The 15,789-nt window shown below is 40.8% G+C and overlaps 1 protein-coding gene across 2 annotated transcripts in view; it reads left to right on the top strand.

Annotated features, from left to right (window-relative positions):
• LOC148100334 (uncharacterized) overlaps positions 1-15,394 on the top strand; it is a 46,630-nt gene extending 31,236 nt beyond the window's left edge. For both annotated transcript variants that reach the window (XM_087849445.1, XM_087849444.1), the window contains 2 exons: positions 3,822-3,927; positions 15,079-15,394. In XM_087849445.1, the coding sequence (XP_087705571.1) occupies positions 3,822-3,927; positions 15,079-15,355 (383 nt within the window). In that variant the 3' untranslated portion in view covers positions 15,356-15,394. The remainder of the gene's footprint in view (positions 1-3,821; positions 3,928-15,078) is intronic.
• The last annotated feature ends 395 nt before the right edge of the window (positions 15,395-15,789 follow it).

Below are 15,789 nucleotides of genomic sequence, written 5' to 3'. Positions count from 1 at the left end.
GCATCATTCATTCAGAGCTCCCTGACCTGCTGTCCATCTACACCAAGCGGTGCAAGTCCAAAGCTAGGAAGATTATGATGGACCTCTCCCATCCCAACAATGGACTCTTCTCACTGTTGAGGTCTGGGAAGCGCTTCCGCTCCCTTAAGGCCGAAACAGAGAGAATGAGGAGGAGCTTCTTTCCCCAGGCTATTCGGGCCCTGAACCAGGTGCAGGACTGGACTCTCCCACACATCACATCACCACACGCACTCTGGTTTTTCTTTATGCACACTTCCTATAATTTATAATCTTTATAATTTCTTTCTGCTATTTGCACATTTTTTTACTGTAAATTCCTAAGTTAATTTGTAAATTTTTGTAGTAACCTGTAAATTGTAAATACTAAAACTTTTTTTCTGTCATTTAATGGTCGGGCATTGCACAGCTACAAGCATTTCACCCCATGTCATACTGTGTATGGTTGTGTGTGTGTGACAAATAAAATTTGAATTTGAATTTGAACCAGTCCATTTGCTGTGTTATGCAAATTTGATAATGGTTACTTTATTAGCTAAGGTTATAAAGTAATTTAAGCCCCTTTCCATCCACAGGAGGATGGAGGAGTGAGACCTCAGTGAGTCAGACGCTGGTGCAGTTTACCACGCTAATTGCAACAAATTTCACCTAACGACATCCACTAACCTCCACTCGCAAACAGTCAGGGAATACACATTTTTCCCTAGCAACTGCAGGTTGCCAGTGCGTAGCTGACCAGTCTCTAGGCCTATGTGACTGGGGCCCTAGCTGACCTTATCCACTTAAGACAGTAGTTTACTGTTTAGCATGCAATTCTTCTGTGTCAGTGGCCGTGATTGTTTTAAAGAAAAAGATGGATGACTTCGCTCCAGTTCCTCCCACTGTACAAAAATGAAGCTTATGGAAACTGCCACGTTGCATTTTTGGAGTCCGAGTCTGCTCAGTAGTTATTTGGGATGGATCGGTGGTGATTTTTCACTGGATCACATTCCTGCACGCACACCTGCTCAGTGTGACCATGAACACGCCCCCAGCACGTGTACTTCACTCATAGTCATGATATTTCAATAGTTACTGTTTAGTTTTTTAGTATTTCTTCATTTTAGACAAAGAAATGGTATCAATTAGACACAGGCCACAGAGGTACTGTAAATATAAGATATATTTGAAAATTAAATCTTTTTTTTTGCCTTTTGATATTTTAAACATTTAAACTAAAAAAAACGTTGCATCACTGCATCCTCTGCTTGTTTAAGCTTTTCCCCTCAACTGTAAAACACAGCATGTAAAAAAATGTTAAAATATTTCTAAAGGACAAACATAATCAGTGATTTCTTACTGTGTGACTGGACACTTTGGTTACTGAGTCAACCCAGATATGATGAATGTAATTCCCCCACATGCTGAGCTATCTCCGACTCCGTTTACAGTTTGTTTCTCAGAGGAGAGTCATGCTTTATTTGGCTCACATCACTGTTGTTCTTCTGTGCCAAGCTGATCGGCTGACTGCGCTCACATGAAGGGACGGTTTGTGTTTGCGATTGATTAGGCTCACAAAAAACGTATTGATAGGAGGAGAGTACTGTCAACATCTTATACAATGTGGGATTGTTTAAGTGACATCTGGTTTGTGCGATCTGTTTACTTCAGCACAAATACATGGATGTTTTAGTACAGAAGTTGGTTTATGATGATAAAAACAAAGCGCAGAGAACATTCTGTGATTATGTAAATGGATTTTGATCAATAAGAAGCATTAAAATTTACCAGAAAAGGACTGAACCATATCAAAACAGTATGATTATATCACATATTTTTTGTTTTATGCCCAAACTTTTTGAAAGTTGCCAATATCACCGATCCAGCTGCTGTCACCCTCTTTGTGAGTGGTGGAGCCAATTGAGAAAATGAGGATACCTAAACAGGACTATAGTCACGATTTTTCAGTTACATTGTAGCCACACCTTAAATCATAGGTGTCAAACTCTGGCCCGCGGGCCAAATTTTGCCTAATTACATTTGGCCCGCGAAGCCATATCAAATTACTATTAGAGCTGGCCTACTGGTATTATACAGCTAATATATATATTGTTTAGTATTAAGCTTTGCTTGTTCCATATTCAGTTTTTCAGCAAAACTTGTTTGAGTCCATAAGAAAAGATTCATTCTTATATCTGGAGGAAGATTATTATTTTTTTCAATAAATATTAACGTTAGCCGGCGACTTTGTTCCAGTTTTGAATTTTGGCCCACTGTGTATTTGAGTTTGACACCCCTGCCTTAAATCATGCCTCCGTTTATCATCTCCTTTAGTCTTAATGGGACCATGATTAACAAAACGAACACTGTTGTTTTAAAGAAGGTGTTAAACCAGTGAATGAACCCGTAGCCCCATCAGGAAAGTGTTTGCCAAGATCAAAAATCAAGTGAGAAGTAGGGTTGTATACCATAAACTACACAGTCTGACTTCTTTCTGCAGAGGAGTTACGCCCTGCAGACCATGAGAGAGGATGCAAGTTTAAGGCCCTTTTGCATTGGCTATATCTTTAGTTCGCATCTGCTCTCTTTCCATCTTCCTGCTCATCCTGTACACCTCAGACTCTCAGCACAGCTCCCGTTCATGCCACTGCAGAAATACTCTGACGATTCTGCCATGGTTGGATGTATTAGTGATGGGCAGGAGGAGGATTGCAGAGGTGTATAGAAAAAAGGGTTAGCAGCCTTTAAATCTTAAGGAAGCTGAGATCCATTAGTGTAAGCAACAAAATGATCGTTGGCTCTGTAGCTGTAGATGCGTCATGAATAACCCTGCACACCCTCTGCACCACTCATTCAGCTCATTCAGCTCCACTGATACAGGAAAGCTTTCATACCACATGCTCTCACCCTCTATAATACAATACATCTGCCAGGTAAAATTCATATTTGAAGCTGAAAGAAGTTTGTTTTTTTTTATTATCGATTCATCATCATTTCAACTGATGTAACAAAAGAATTTGCCAAATACGGTGTAAATATTTGCTCATCATCTCATCCTAATCATCAAGTATTGCCATAGAGAAGTTTTCACCACTGCATTTGCAACAGTGCTTTTGTAGACAGATGTATTTTGTTATCCCATCCAGCTGAACCGTGGGAGTTCTTCACACTCGATTTCATGCTTAAACTCAGAGTTGCTTAAAGAGTGTTGCTCCACGATTTTTCTACATTTCGCCGTAATTTCCAAAAGCTTCCATCAAAGTGCCGAGTTGTGGTCTTTGTGTTTACCACTTATTACACTGGAGATTCAGCCCAGTGCATGAAGTCTTCTTGAGCAGGTCTCAAAGATTCTCTGTGGGGATGAATCCATGTCTAAAAAGATCTCTCATGCTCTTTCAGTCGCTCTTTCAGAGTCTGAGCCTGATGAATCCTTCATCAATGCAGCATCAGAGAAGAAATAAATCCACTGATAGAAAAACCCCCTGGTCATTCAGTATATTCATGTAGTTGGGGAACCTCATTTTTTGGGCACATGCTGATCCTAAACCTGACCGAGTGACGCAGCTTCAGATCATAACTCTGCCGCCGCAGGCACGATAGGTGCGTCACTTCAATTGCATCACTAATTTCTGAGTATGTGACCGTATTTCTGAATGCCCTCCTAAAACCTAACGGAGGCTAGCCCCCCCCCCCCCCCCCCCCCCCCCCCCTTCTCACGTAGAGTATTTTTGGGTGGCATGCTTGGCTCCCACGAAGCCTCTGCTCTCACAGCTTTGATCCCCTAATTCAAAAACATGTTATGTCAGGGTTTGTTTTTCTTTTAGTGTGGGAAAACCGTGAGAGCCACGAGCCACGATCCCCAGGAGGAAATGCCTTTTCGCAGAGACCAGCATTGCCAAATTTGGACCAGGACTGGGAGCAGAAGGAGAGGTGAGGGAGGGAGTTTTAAGGTTAGACGTGCATACACTTTTTTTATGTATTTAGTTTGGAAACGTCCATCCTGGGTCTCTTCCACCCACACTCTTTTTAGAACTGGCACCATAATGAAGGTCTAATTGTAGCGTTTTGCAGTCTGGGCTGTGGATGTTTGGACTGTGACAAAATTTTATAACTTTGCCTGTATAATAAATTCATTTAATTTTAAAATATGGTCATGATACAAGAATTGTGGCAATGCAAATGACAATGCATGGCTCTTCTTCAGGAGTTTCCCCTTGTCCTGGGTTAAATGTGTACAGCTGAACTGCAGGGTTTTATTAGCCTCTGGCTGCTCTTAAAGAGCTGATCCCATACTAAGAACAGAGCTGAACTAGGGATGCCATTCCACTTTCTCTTAATTCCACACGCTGGCTACAGTTGAGCCAGGGTGTGTTCACTGGAAAGCTTTGATTGAATAGGAATGAATTGACTTAAACAGCTAAAATTATTCTCTACACCTGTACCTACACAAAGAACCTCACATATTTGTTGGGACAATGCAGTTAGTTTTTCTTGCACGACGATTGGTTGGTTAAAAGTTTGCAGCATTGACTCCTTTCTTGGCGCCCGTTAAAAATGACAAAAAGACATTAAAAGCGTTGTTAAACCACAGCTGAAAGCAGCTGGCTGTGGTGGTGGAAGGTGGCTGCTTCTAGAAATTCTTCTGCTTGCTTCAGACTAGGGCTGCCACGATTAGTCAACTAGTCACGATTACGTCGACTATCAAAATCGTCGACGACTGATTTAATAGTCGACGCGTCGTTTGAAGCTTTGTAAGATCACAAAAGACGCAGGAATAAGTAGTAGGATTTAAGAGTGTAATAACGGACTGAAACAGAAGATGGCAGCACTGCATGTACAAGGATGCCAGCTGCCGTTAAACCCCGAAGAAGAAGAAGCTGTGTCCCAGAATTCATAGCTCAGCCCAGCTCAGTTTCCAACAATGGCGGCAGCTAGTTAGTTTTAATATTACTCTTATTATTCTTTCTGGCTCACAAAATAAACGTTTAACATATTTTAAGGCGAGGATGTAGCTGTGTAAACCTCAAATATCTGCTCAGTTTATCAAGACACCACATATTTTCAAAAGCGCTCCGACGTTTTCGGAGACGTCTGTTACCCACTAGCTCGATAGCTAGCCGGGGGCTAGGCTCACTAGAGCCGTGAGAACACCGGACTCCCGCTAATCGTTTTCAAACCCACCGCCTTCTTTCGCTACTCAGGTTAAATATATAAAAGTCACTTAATTAACTTAAAAATGTTATTGTTTGGCTTTTTTTTAGTATTTTATTTGTTCTTGAGTAAATCGGTTTGGCTGAGATTAAAGTTATAGTTTTTACACAGCTGAATAAACCTCAAGACAGCTGATTATCAGAAGTGTGAGATGCTCGAGAATATACTCCTGTGTCCTGTTATATTTTAGATAGCAAGGAGTTTATTAAACTTCACCGAAACAATCTGCAAATTTCATTAAAATTTAATAAACTATCATCTTGTCTTTATTTTTAGTTAGCACATACCTTAAACACTTAAAGCTGTAAGCTAATGATAGTTATATAAGAGCAGATGCTGCTGGTGCAATAAGCTGTACGTCCAATGGATGATGATCTGATTAGTCGACTAATCGCAAAAATAATCGGTGACTAGTCGACTATCAAAATAATCGTTTGTGGCAGCCCTAGTTCAGACCTGAAATCAAAATGTCAGATGCTGTGAAACAGCAGATGGTGCTGTGATGTCCCTAACATTAAACCAAAGATGTTTTACAACAGTTTATATAATGAAAAAAAAAAAAAAACTCCCATAACTCCTGGGTTTGAATCTAGTACTCACAGTAGGGAATCAATGGATGAATAGAAGGATGCTGAAAACTTCCAGGAGAAAAGTATTTACCTTATTTTGTTTTGATAATAAAAACATTGTTATAGTATTTTGCAAAATGTTCTGCAAACTCCGAGTTTATGTTCTGGTTAGCATGATCTTCTCAGAGGTCGCCTGGGCTCTCCAGAGCAGAAGGAGGACTACCTGCTGCAGTCCAACAGGGTAGAGTCAGAGTCTGTCCAATCGTGGGGACATCTATGACAACCATAACAGAAGGCAATGAATGAAAATGAGAAATTGTCCTCTCAAATACTTAATTAACCTTCTAAGACCCGAACTCTTCCACAGCATGCATTTTTAATTTCTCTTTGATATTTGGGCATATTGGTGCCCGATGAATGTAAAAACAAAGAATTACCAGATTTTTTTTTACCTTATTTTTGTTTTTAAGAAAAATAAGAGCCACGTATTAGGATATTAATTTAAAATTTTGAAAGAACAGTAGCAGTATAATGTCCTCGTAAGTGGATATGAGGCCCTTGTAGAGCAAAATTGAGTATTTTGGTCTAAATAACCCAAAATGTGATGTCCACATATGTGGACGCAGGGTCCTAGGAGGTTAAATATGTCTCAAAATAAATAAACAATTTTTTAAAATTAAAAATGTGCATCTAACAGCAAACAAGCAGAGCAGATATCACTGTTAAGGTCATCTCAGGCACAGGTATAGCTGTGAACACAGAGGTCATTTGTTTGTGAGGGGTGGCCAATCAGAAGAGCGTAGAGTTAAAGAGAGGAGAATGGAGTAAAAAATGAGTAATTTAGCATACATGCTGAGCTTTTGCAGAAAAGTCCAGTGTAACATATGGATGAACTTGCTGTGAATCTAATGTAGTAGAGTCAACTGAAGCTGTGGCTGGAAATCATCATTAGAAGTACCCATGATAGAAGTATGTCAAAAACACAAACAAGAGCTGCTCTTTGCAGTGTGGTCTTGAAAGTGGCTGCAGTGTTTGAATGTGTGTGTGCTGAAGCTGAGCATGTGTGGGAACCAAAGCGATAAGAAGTTGCTGGGCCTATCTACAATCACAGTGAAAACAGCCCGTTCATGCTGGTGGTTATTCTTAGAACCGAGGAAAAGAGCCTGGAGTCACGAGGACTCACCTGACTGCTATCACACACATTCAAATTCAAGGAAAACCTAAACATCCGACCCCTGCAGGGAGGGAATTTGCTTTTCTGCTGGCTTGGTTTGGGTCCATTCGTCCTATTGGTGTGAAGAGTCACAACAGAGCAATGCACAGTTTAGAAATTATGGAAGTGGATTGCTGGAATGGGCATTTCAACCAAAAATGCTATTTGACATCCACTGTGACTACTCTACTTAAAACATCAAGAAAGAGAAGAAACAGATAAATATAATTTTTATAAGCTCCTTTCTATGGTGACACTGCCTCATCCATAGGGACTGAAGATGTTCTAGTACGAGGAGGTGGCCCAGTGCTGTGCTACATCAACTTTAATTAGTCTCTTATATACAGCTACATACTGTATATCTATTACCACAGACAGATGTATGTATAAACAGACAGGAACAAACCACAGACATAAAGACTACAGCTGTGTAAACAGTTCTGAAAGGCAGAAATAATGAGTTGAGATTAAGTTTAGTAAACCAGCCAAATACAGTTTTTCAGGGTAAAGTGACTCTCTGCCTCAAAGTCTGTCACTTAAGCAGGAAGCTCACTGATCCCCTGCAGACTTCCAGTCCTATAGAGTGGGAAAACGTCCCTCAGAGTTGACCTCTGCAGACACTTTCCTGAGTTTACGTGCTCAGTCACTTATTTCACATCGGATTGAATAAAGTTCATTTTGTAAAGTTTGGTTGGTCAGTGGCTAGAAGCTGCGATTGACAGCTCGGATCCATCTCTGGCTTGTCTCGAGGTGGGTACGTGCATCTTTTACACTATCTGTGGAAAGTTTCCACAGTTTGTCTGTGAACCAGTAAAAATTCGACTAAAGCAAAGTGAAAGATAAAAAGGGTAAAAGGCAGAAAATCATATCGATCAGTTCCCAGCAAGTCTGAGGCCACGAGTATATCTGCGTGAGTATTAATGTTAGGAGGTAATAATAAACTGACAGAAACGATGCAGATCAGAGGTTGGGTACGATCCTATGCAGAACAACCTCACTGTATTTTATTTAACTATAATTTTCCCAAATACAATAATGATAAGAAGCTAACTTATGAAGTCCCCTTGTTACTGTTTTTTTCAGCGGCTGTTAAATTCAGTTTATTCCATTTATAGGGTGGCATCAGTTTTTAGGATCATAGGATGTGTTTTGGAAACGAGACAAAATTAAACCAGGAGATTAAAATGTGGTGTAAAAATGCTGCGTAGTCCAACATGAATGTTTACCTGTTTACACGGATCTTAATTTGATTTATGGATGTTCAGGACCTCCATTAAATCAGTTTTATTATTATTATTATTACAGCACATTGTTCTCTGGCCTTGATAATCAGCAGTGTTTACTCTTGTTATCTGGTTCTCACACACAGACAGATTACATCATGCTGCTGTTAATGAATTCTATTATTGTCTGCCACAGAAGACGAGAGAAAAAGGTGTGTGGGGAAACAAGTTTATGTATGTGCTTGTAGTTTTTCTCCTGAGCGGTGAAGGTGAGGTCAGTTTTCTAATCCTCACGTAAAAGTTTTATTAGTGTCCAGACTCTTAAACTTCAAAATAAGGGTTAGACACTTCAAAATTAGAAGTAAGGATAGATTTCTGTAGAAGTAACTAATGCAGAGAGGCTCAGCTAATTGTTGTTTGTAAGTTGTAGGAAAGAAGAAAAATGGTTTGTGCGTAGATCTAAACAAACAAGATCACTTTATTTCAGTTTGCGGGACTTTAAATTTCCTTGTCCAGATTAAATATTTACAGACTTGACTTTTTTAAAAGAGTGCGGTCTGAACTCTGCAACACCATGAGGCCAACGTCTCACGCAGAAAGCTGAAATTCCCCAGTTTCCCTCCAGCTTCATTATCCATACTTCCTGTCATTCTTCAGCTCTCTCGCTTACATGGGCTGTCTTTGTTCTCACTGGTCAAGCACACTTTTAACCTGACTTTTTCATTCAAGTAAGATGACTAGCACTTCCATAAAATGGAGCATTGTGTTTGCATTTCTAAGTGCAAGAAGAAACGTGACTGAACTACTCGGTTTACTTAAAGGAGCTCTGCATAATCTCAGAAAAATCATTGTTTTTAATGGAAGTCAGGGCTGCGGAGGGAACTGCAGTCAGGATTCTGTTGCTTGCACTTGCAGACAACTCACACTTTCATTGGCCAGAACAGTGATGAGGCATGCACAGATGTGCATGTATGTTGCACTATTGAATGTACCTCTTTTCCGCTAGCATCGACTTGACTCAGTATCTGTTGTTTTCTATTATCTCCTCAATGTGGGTTCGGGTTGCTAAGTCGTGTAGATCATGTATTTGCTGCCCAGTCTATGACTTTTGTCAGACTTTGGGTAAATTGCTCACTGCTGAGTAGGGATGGGTATCGTTTAGGTTTTATCCGATACCGGTGCCAAACCGGTACTTTTGAAACGGTGCCGGTGTTTAAAGAATGGAGAACACAAAATTGGTCCAAAAACCTCTCATGTTCAGCTGTTTTTTTTGTAAAAAGATAACAATGTTAGCCTTTTCTGCAGCTATAGGGCATATATGGTATCACTCTTGGCTGGAAGCAGTGCTTAATCAATGGAAAAAACACAAACTTTGTCCAAAAACTTCTCGTGTTTAACTGTTTTCCACTTTTTCTTTGGTCATTTTAGCCTTTTTGGCCAGGGTGAAGGGAGTATCTGCCATCAAACAAAAAGACAGCCGCATGTAACTACGACGGTGTTTGCTAGTTCACCTTACATGCATTAATGTAATAACGTGGTTAGCCTACTCAACGTAAATTACACACGAACAACATTAAGCTACTCACGCAGAGAAGAACGGCTGCTGCTGCATCATCATCATCATCATTTCTGCTACACTGGCAGGGCTAGGGGCCAGGACGCTACTCTTTGGTTTTTGGGGGATGTTGCTAACTCCGGGTCCGATAACAGGCACCACACCCGCAGTAGATGTGCTCGGTGTGAGGTCTCGCAGCAAGCTATCAAATACGGTGCATTTCTCGGCTTTTAAAAAAAACGCTATGCATCGCCAGGTGTTTCATCTGATTTGAGGTGTTACCTCCTTTGACAGTATCACAGTATCAGCTTAAAGCACTTGTTGCAGGCTGCTGAGTTTGCATCTTTTGCTGTGAAGTACAGCCAGACTTTTGATCGCTTCGCCTTGGGCGTTTTTAATCTGTAGCTCTGCTCTAAAAGAACGTACGTACCTGGCCCCGCCTACTATCCTTGGAAATGTAAAATGATTGGCTAGAATCTAAAGTGTATCACAGCTCAGGAAAAAAAAGCACCGAAATAAAGCACTGAAATGTGCGCTGCTTTTCGGTCTGGTTACTACCGTTTATGTCAGAACTGGTACCATCATGGCATCATGGGTACCGGATACCGGTACCCATCCCTACTGCTGAGTGTCAAAATTTTGCAGGGTTGATTCTTGTGAAGGAGTCGGTCTCATGACTCATCCATGGACGTCACTCCCAGGCTAATCAGTGGCATGCAGTCTGCTGACATCACATTTGAGTAGATGCTAGCTGAAAAGAGGTCAGCAACTGAGAGGCCAGCATGCATGTTGGGTAACTCTCTCTCGTGTTTTGCACCAAATTAACTCACTCAGGGCTAATCAGGGGGAGCCAGTTTCACTTCTCCATCCCTGCAAAACAAAAGGATGCTTCAAAGAATCAGCTCATAATAAAATAACTACGCACAGCTTCTTCTAGACAGAAAAGGCAAACAAGTGTTTGCATCACATCGTGGTGGTTGAAGGAGTCTGCTGTTGCTCGCTTGATGGAACAAAAATGGTGGATGCCATAAAGTGTCTCATACTGCAGTTGAACTACAACCCGTGTCCACCTCCCTACAGTCAGAAATGTGACAAATGCGTTTACATTTTTGGGCTACAAAAATGTAAACGCATTCATTCATGTGCAGCTATCTCTGCCCCATGAAACCAGAACTCCAGAAAGTAGTTTTAGGAATTCTTTGTGTATGTTTGAAGTATGTCCGTTGGTTTAATTATATGATTTAAATATGGATTTATTTAACAGGCTTTGAGTATGTGTTAAATATGCTGGATCGTGTCATAACAAAATACCAAACTAAAGACGAAGAAGCAAAGATCAAATGAATAAAACAAAGTGATATTTTAAAGCAGTTTCTCCCTCTCTTTAGCATTTTTCACATTCAGTCTTTCCACGAGCAGCAGATGGTTCTGGCTCTTCTTTTTAAATGAGGCGTGTTAACAATTTAAACAAACCATTTTAGGAAAACGAAAGAGTTGATGTAGAGACATTTAATGTTTGTGTGTCATACAAATATGCCAAACATCTGCGTGTTCTTTGATTTGCTCTGTGTATTGACTTTGTTAACCACATCAAAGCATTTCTCCTCGAGCGCTCGTGGTGGCAGCTTTAAAGAGAGAGACAAAGTGTTTCTCCTTCACTTCTCCCTGTCAGCTCTCCAGTCACACGCCTGCTTCTTATCACGCTAATATTACTGGCTTCCCAGGAACAAACAATTATTTCTTGGCCGTGGTTAGATGGCAGTGCATTCTTCATCTTATCTGCTTGTTATGTAAGCCCGAATTCGTAGAATTTATGAGCTCATGGTGGATTTTTTTTAGCAAAAACACGGAATTAAGCAAAATACAAACGCAATGTGAAACGTCACATTGAAGCAGATACATGTGCTGTCATTTTTTTGGACAACACACTTAGTGTCTTTGGTTCTGTATGCATTGAACAAACTGTACATTAACAAATACACTCTTGGCTTCTCCTTTATTTACGAAGGAGTTGCCACAGCAAATAAATTCTCATATTTGATTTGTCACAGACTCTAATGTCAGCTGCCCTTCCTGATGTAACCCACCCATTTCATTCTGTTAACTGAGTTAGTTTAAGTGCTTTCTGCACTGTAAAATCGAATTAGTTCCCAGAACTCAAAAAAATTGAGGAAACTCGTTGCCTCAAAAAAATTGAGTAAAGCTTAGCTAAAAATGACCAAGTTAGGGCAACTTACTCATTTTGAGTACTCTGTACAGCCTTGTTAGTTCCCAGAACTCAAAAACTCGAAACCCGTTGCCTCAAAAAAATGAAGTAAAGCTTACTTAAGATGACTGTTAGGACAACAGCCATCATCTATAAAGAACATAAAAAATATAACAGCAAAAGGCAACACTGCTGGAAAAAGGACACGCGATGAATGCTGGAGTGCACAGGGAGCAGTGTTGGTCAAGTTACTTGAAAAAAGTAATCAGTAACTAATTACTGATTACTTCCCCAAAAAAGTAATCCCGTTACTTTACTGATTACTTATTTTCAAAAGTAATTAATTACTTAGTTACTTAGTTACTTTTTAAGGACACAATTTACAACCTGAATAGGTGATAAAGCGATAGATCTTTCTGCCCAATTCTACTTTTTCTGCATAATCATCATACAAAATGTAATCAAATGGAAAAGTCTCTTTTTAAAACTTGTTTTATTAGTTTTAATCTTTTAACTTTATGCATCAAGCAAAAATTAAATTATATGCAACAATCTCTGACTGGAAGAAATTTGTTTAATATTTAAACCTATTTTCTGCACATTCCAGCACATAAAATAAAATATTTTTGTGTGTGTTTACACTCACTCTTTCAAATAGATGCAAGTAAAACACAGCAGAAAACAAATAAAGTCAAAGACTAGTGGTCCTGTTGCTCTATTTTCACCTGTAAAGCAGGAGTTGGGTAGGCGGAGGTTTACCCTGGTGCAGGTGTGCCGCAGCGGTCAGTGGAAGAATCCACGAGTTTCTCTGTGAGTTTCCCATTACGTCGTAGCTACTCGGTGTTTGCTTGGAAGTTTAGGGGTTTTTTCTTCCCGCGCACAACGGACACTAATGTTTTTGTCACTTTTTATGGAATCAAACTCAAAGTAAGGTCAGTACTTCCACGCTTTAAACGCTGCACGCTCATACTCTCTCCTGCACTCGATATATGATCCATTGTTGATCTGCACACAGCTGTTGTCACGAACGTCGCACTCGCTTACGTCACTGTCATGAGACATTCTTGCAAAAAAATCACAGTTTTAGTAACGCAGTAACGCAGCGTTCCTACGGGAAAGTAACGGTAATCTAATTACCGTTTTTGCAATAGTAATCCTTACTTTACTCGTTACTTGGAAAAAAGTAATCAGATTACAGTAACGCATTACTTGTAACGCGTTACTGCTCATCTCTGACAGGGAGTAGTAAAATTCAAGTTAATTATTTTATCACTGAGTGTGCTGATGGTGGTGCTGATGTTCATCTCTAAGGTGATGGCTTCACATTAGAGCTCTGAAGCTTTAAACTGGTGCCATTTAAACATTAAAGCTTACAGCCTAAAGGAGACGCCAGGTCGGTGACGTTACTTTGATTGAACAGATGTTCTCTGTGTGTGTCTTACCTTCAAGTAGCTACAACTCCAGCAGTGTAAGAGAGATTGAGAATGAAGTAAAACAACATTTATACATTTTGTAAGTTTTCAGATTGATATGTGCATGTTCCTGTGAGAATGTGATGCACAGTGGAATCCTGACCAATGGCCGTAATGATATCCTCCACCTGTGACGTGGACGATTCAACTGTAAGATAGTGAGTTGAACACATCGCAGGGTGCCGCTGTTGAGCTGCATGGACACTGTAGATTTGCGCAATTTTGACCATTTGTCCTCTACAGGACACCGTAGTTCAAGTTTCTTGTTCGCACGAGCGCCATCTTGGCTCAATGTTTTCTGTGATTGCTTTGCAAGGGACAGCAGCAGAGTTGGTTTATGGTTTATGCCCCAGCATCTAAATAAATGGCGCCATCCAAGCCACAAATTGAACGCTTGTATCCCACTGGTCTCTCTTCTGTGTACCCCAATCCAAGACAAAATTACACAAGGCAGAGTCCGGGGTGTAGGGAGGCCTCTGCGCTGGTTGGGTTACACACAATCATGAGTACTAACGCTGGTTGTAATGGTGTATCCACCAGGAGGAGCATTCATTCATTTACAGCAGGGGTAGGCAACTCCAGGCCTCGAGTGCCGATGTCCTGCAGGTTTTAGATGTGTCCTTGATCCAACACAGCTGATTCAAATTGCTAAATGACCTCTTCAACATGTCTTGAAGTTCTCCAGAGGCCTGGTAATGAACTAATCATTTGATTCAGGTGTGTTGACCCAGGGTGAGATCCAAAACCTGCAGGGCACCGGCACTCAAGGCCTGGAGTTGCCTACCCCTGATTTACAGGGTTCATACACACTTGCACTGCGATTGCACAGCAATATGTATGTGTGTTTATTTCTGCCAGAAATATGCGGCGCTTTGTTCTTTGTTCGAGTGATTAATAATTTCAGTGAAACGCTGCTGTAGGAGAGAACCACGAAGCTCTGGCGCTGTGCTCACAGCTGCTGGTAATCCTCACCATCTACAAGTTCCAAATAAATTCACAGTCATAGCGGAAAATATCAAAGCCCTGCCTGCTTACTCAAGTTGTCTACTGTCTATTTTTAAAATGCTGTACATTGCCCACTATGAATCACCTGTAGTTTTTAAACTCCATCAGCGCTCCGCACATCTCTGATAAACTGCTGCAGTAATTTTAAGGCCAAGACCAACTTTTACAAACCGGTAAGAGCGCAAACTATCTATCTATCTATCTAACTATCGCGGCAAAATGTCGAGTAAAAGCACCGAGTTTTTTAAATGGACTAACAATGAGGTGGAGTTGTTGCTGCGAGTAACACAAAAGTACAAAGATGCAAAAGCGAGTGAGAATAAACGAATTTGAAGAAAAGCTATCTGGAGCATGTACAGACTGATTTTAATCTTTAATAGGGCTGTCAACATTGAGAGCAAACAAAACAACTGCTGCATAATTCCCTCCATAATCTTCGTTTAATTGGTCACATGACTGCAACACATGACTAAAATACGTCATCGTTTTCGAAAAGCCTCCGTTGTCGTTGTCCACACTGTGACACAAAAACGGCATTTTCAAATGTATCTACCTTGGAAAGCGTTTTCAAAAAGCTCAGTTTTCCTTGACCGAAAACGCCGGTTGACTTTTCGGTTGACCCCCTAGGGTGATGGAGAATGACCAAGCTAAGATCCTGTGGGACTTCCAGATACAGACGGACAAAATGGTGGTGGCTAACCAACTGGACATAGTGGTGGTAGACAAACATGAGAAGACGGCCGTAGTGATCGATGTAGCGGTTCCGAATGACAGCAACATCAGGAAGAAGGAACACGAGAAGCTCGAGAAGATGTGGAGGGTGAAGGTGACGGTGGTCCCAGTGGTAATTGGAGCACTAGGTAAGATACTGCGCAGGACCCTCAAGCTCCCAGGCCTTTGGTAGAGGACCCGAGCTTGAAGGATTGACCGCCCACAGGGGCGAGTGGGGAATTTTTTATATATATATATATATATATATATATATATATATTAGGGGTGCAACGATACTCGTATCGATATTGAACCGTTTGATACAGTGCTTTCGGTTCGGTACGCATATGTATCAAACAATACAAAATTTTTAGTTTATTTTACCAACTTTCCTTCTGTGTTGAGCGCTCAGTGGATCTGCGCTTGACAGTGCAGCCTAGGCGGAGTAGTCGAACACAGATTCACTGAGCGCAGGGCAAGCTAGCGAGACAGAAGTTAAGCTCTTCTTGCAACATGGCAAATTGAACCTCCCCCACCCTCATTCAGATCTGGCGTTTGGAACTATTTTGGTCTTCATGTGACGTATGACCCTGAAGGTAAGCGTGTCATGGACAAAAGTAAAACAGT

Source organism: Neolamprologus brichardi, chromosome 12 (genome assembly GCF_056152115.1).
Source record: "Neolamprologus brichardi isolate AB-2024 chromosome 12, ASM5615211v1, whole genome shotgun sequence".
Classification (NCBI taxonomy): Eukaryota; Metazoa; Chordata; class Actinopteri; order Cichliformes; family Cichlidae; genus Neolamprologus; species Neolamprologus brichardi.
This window is presented reverse-complemented; position numbering and strand designations above follow the sequence as displayed.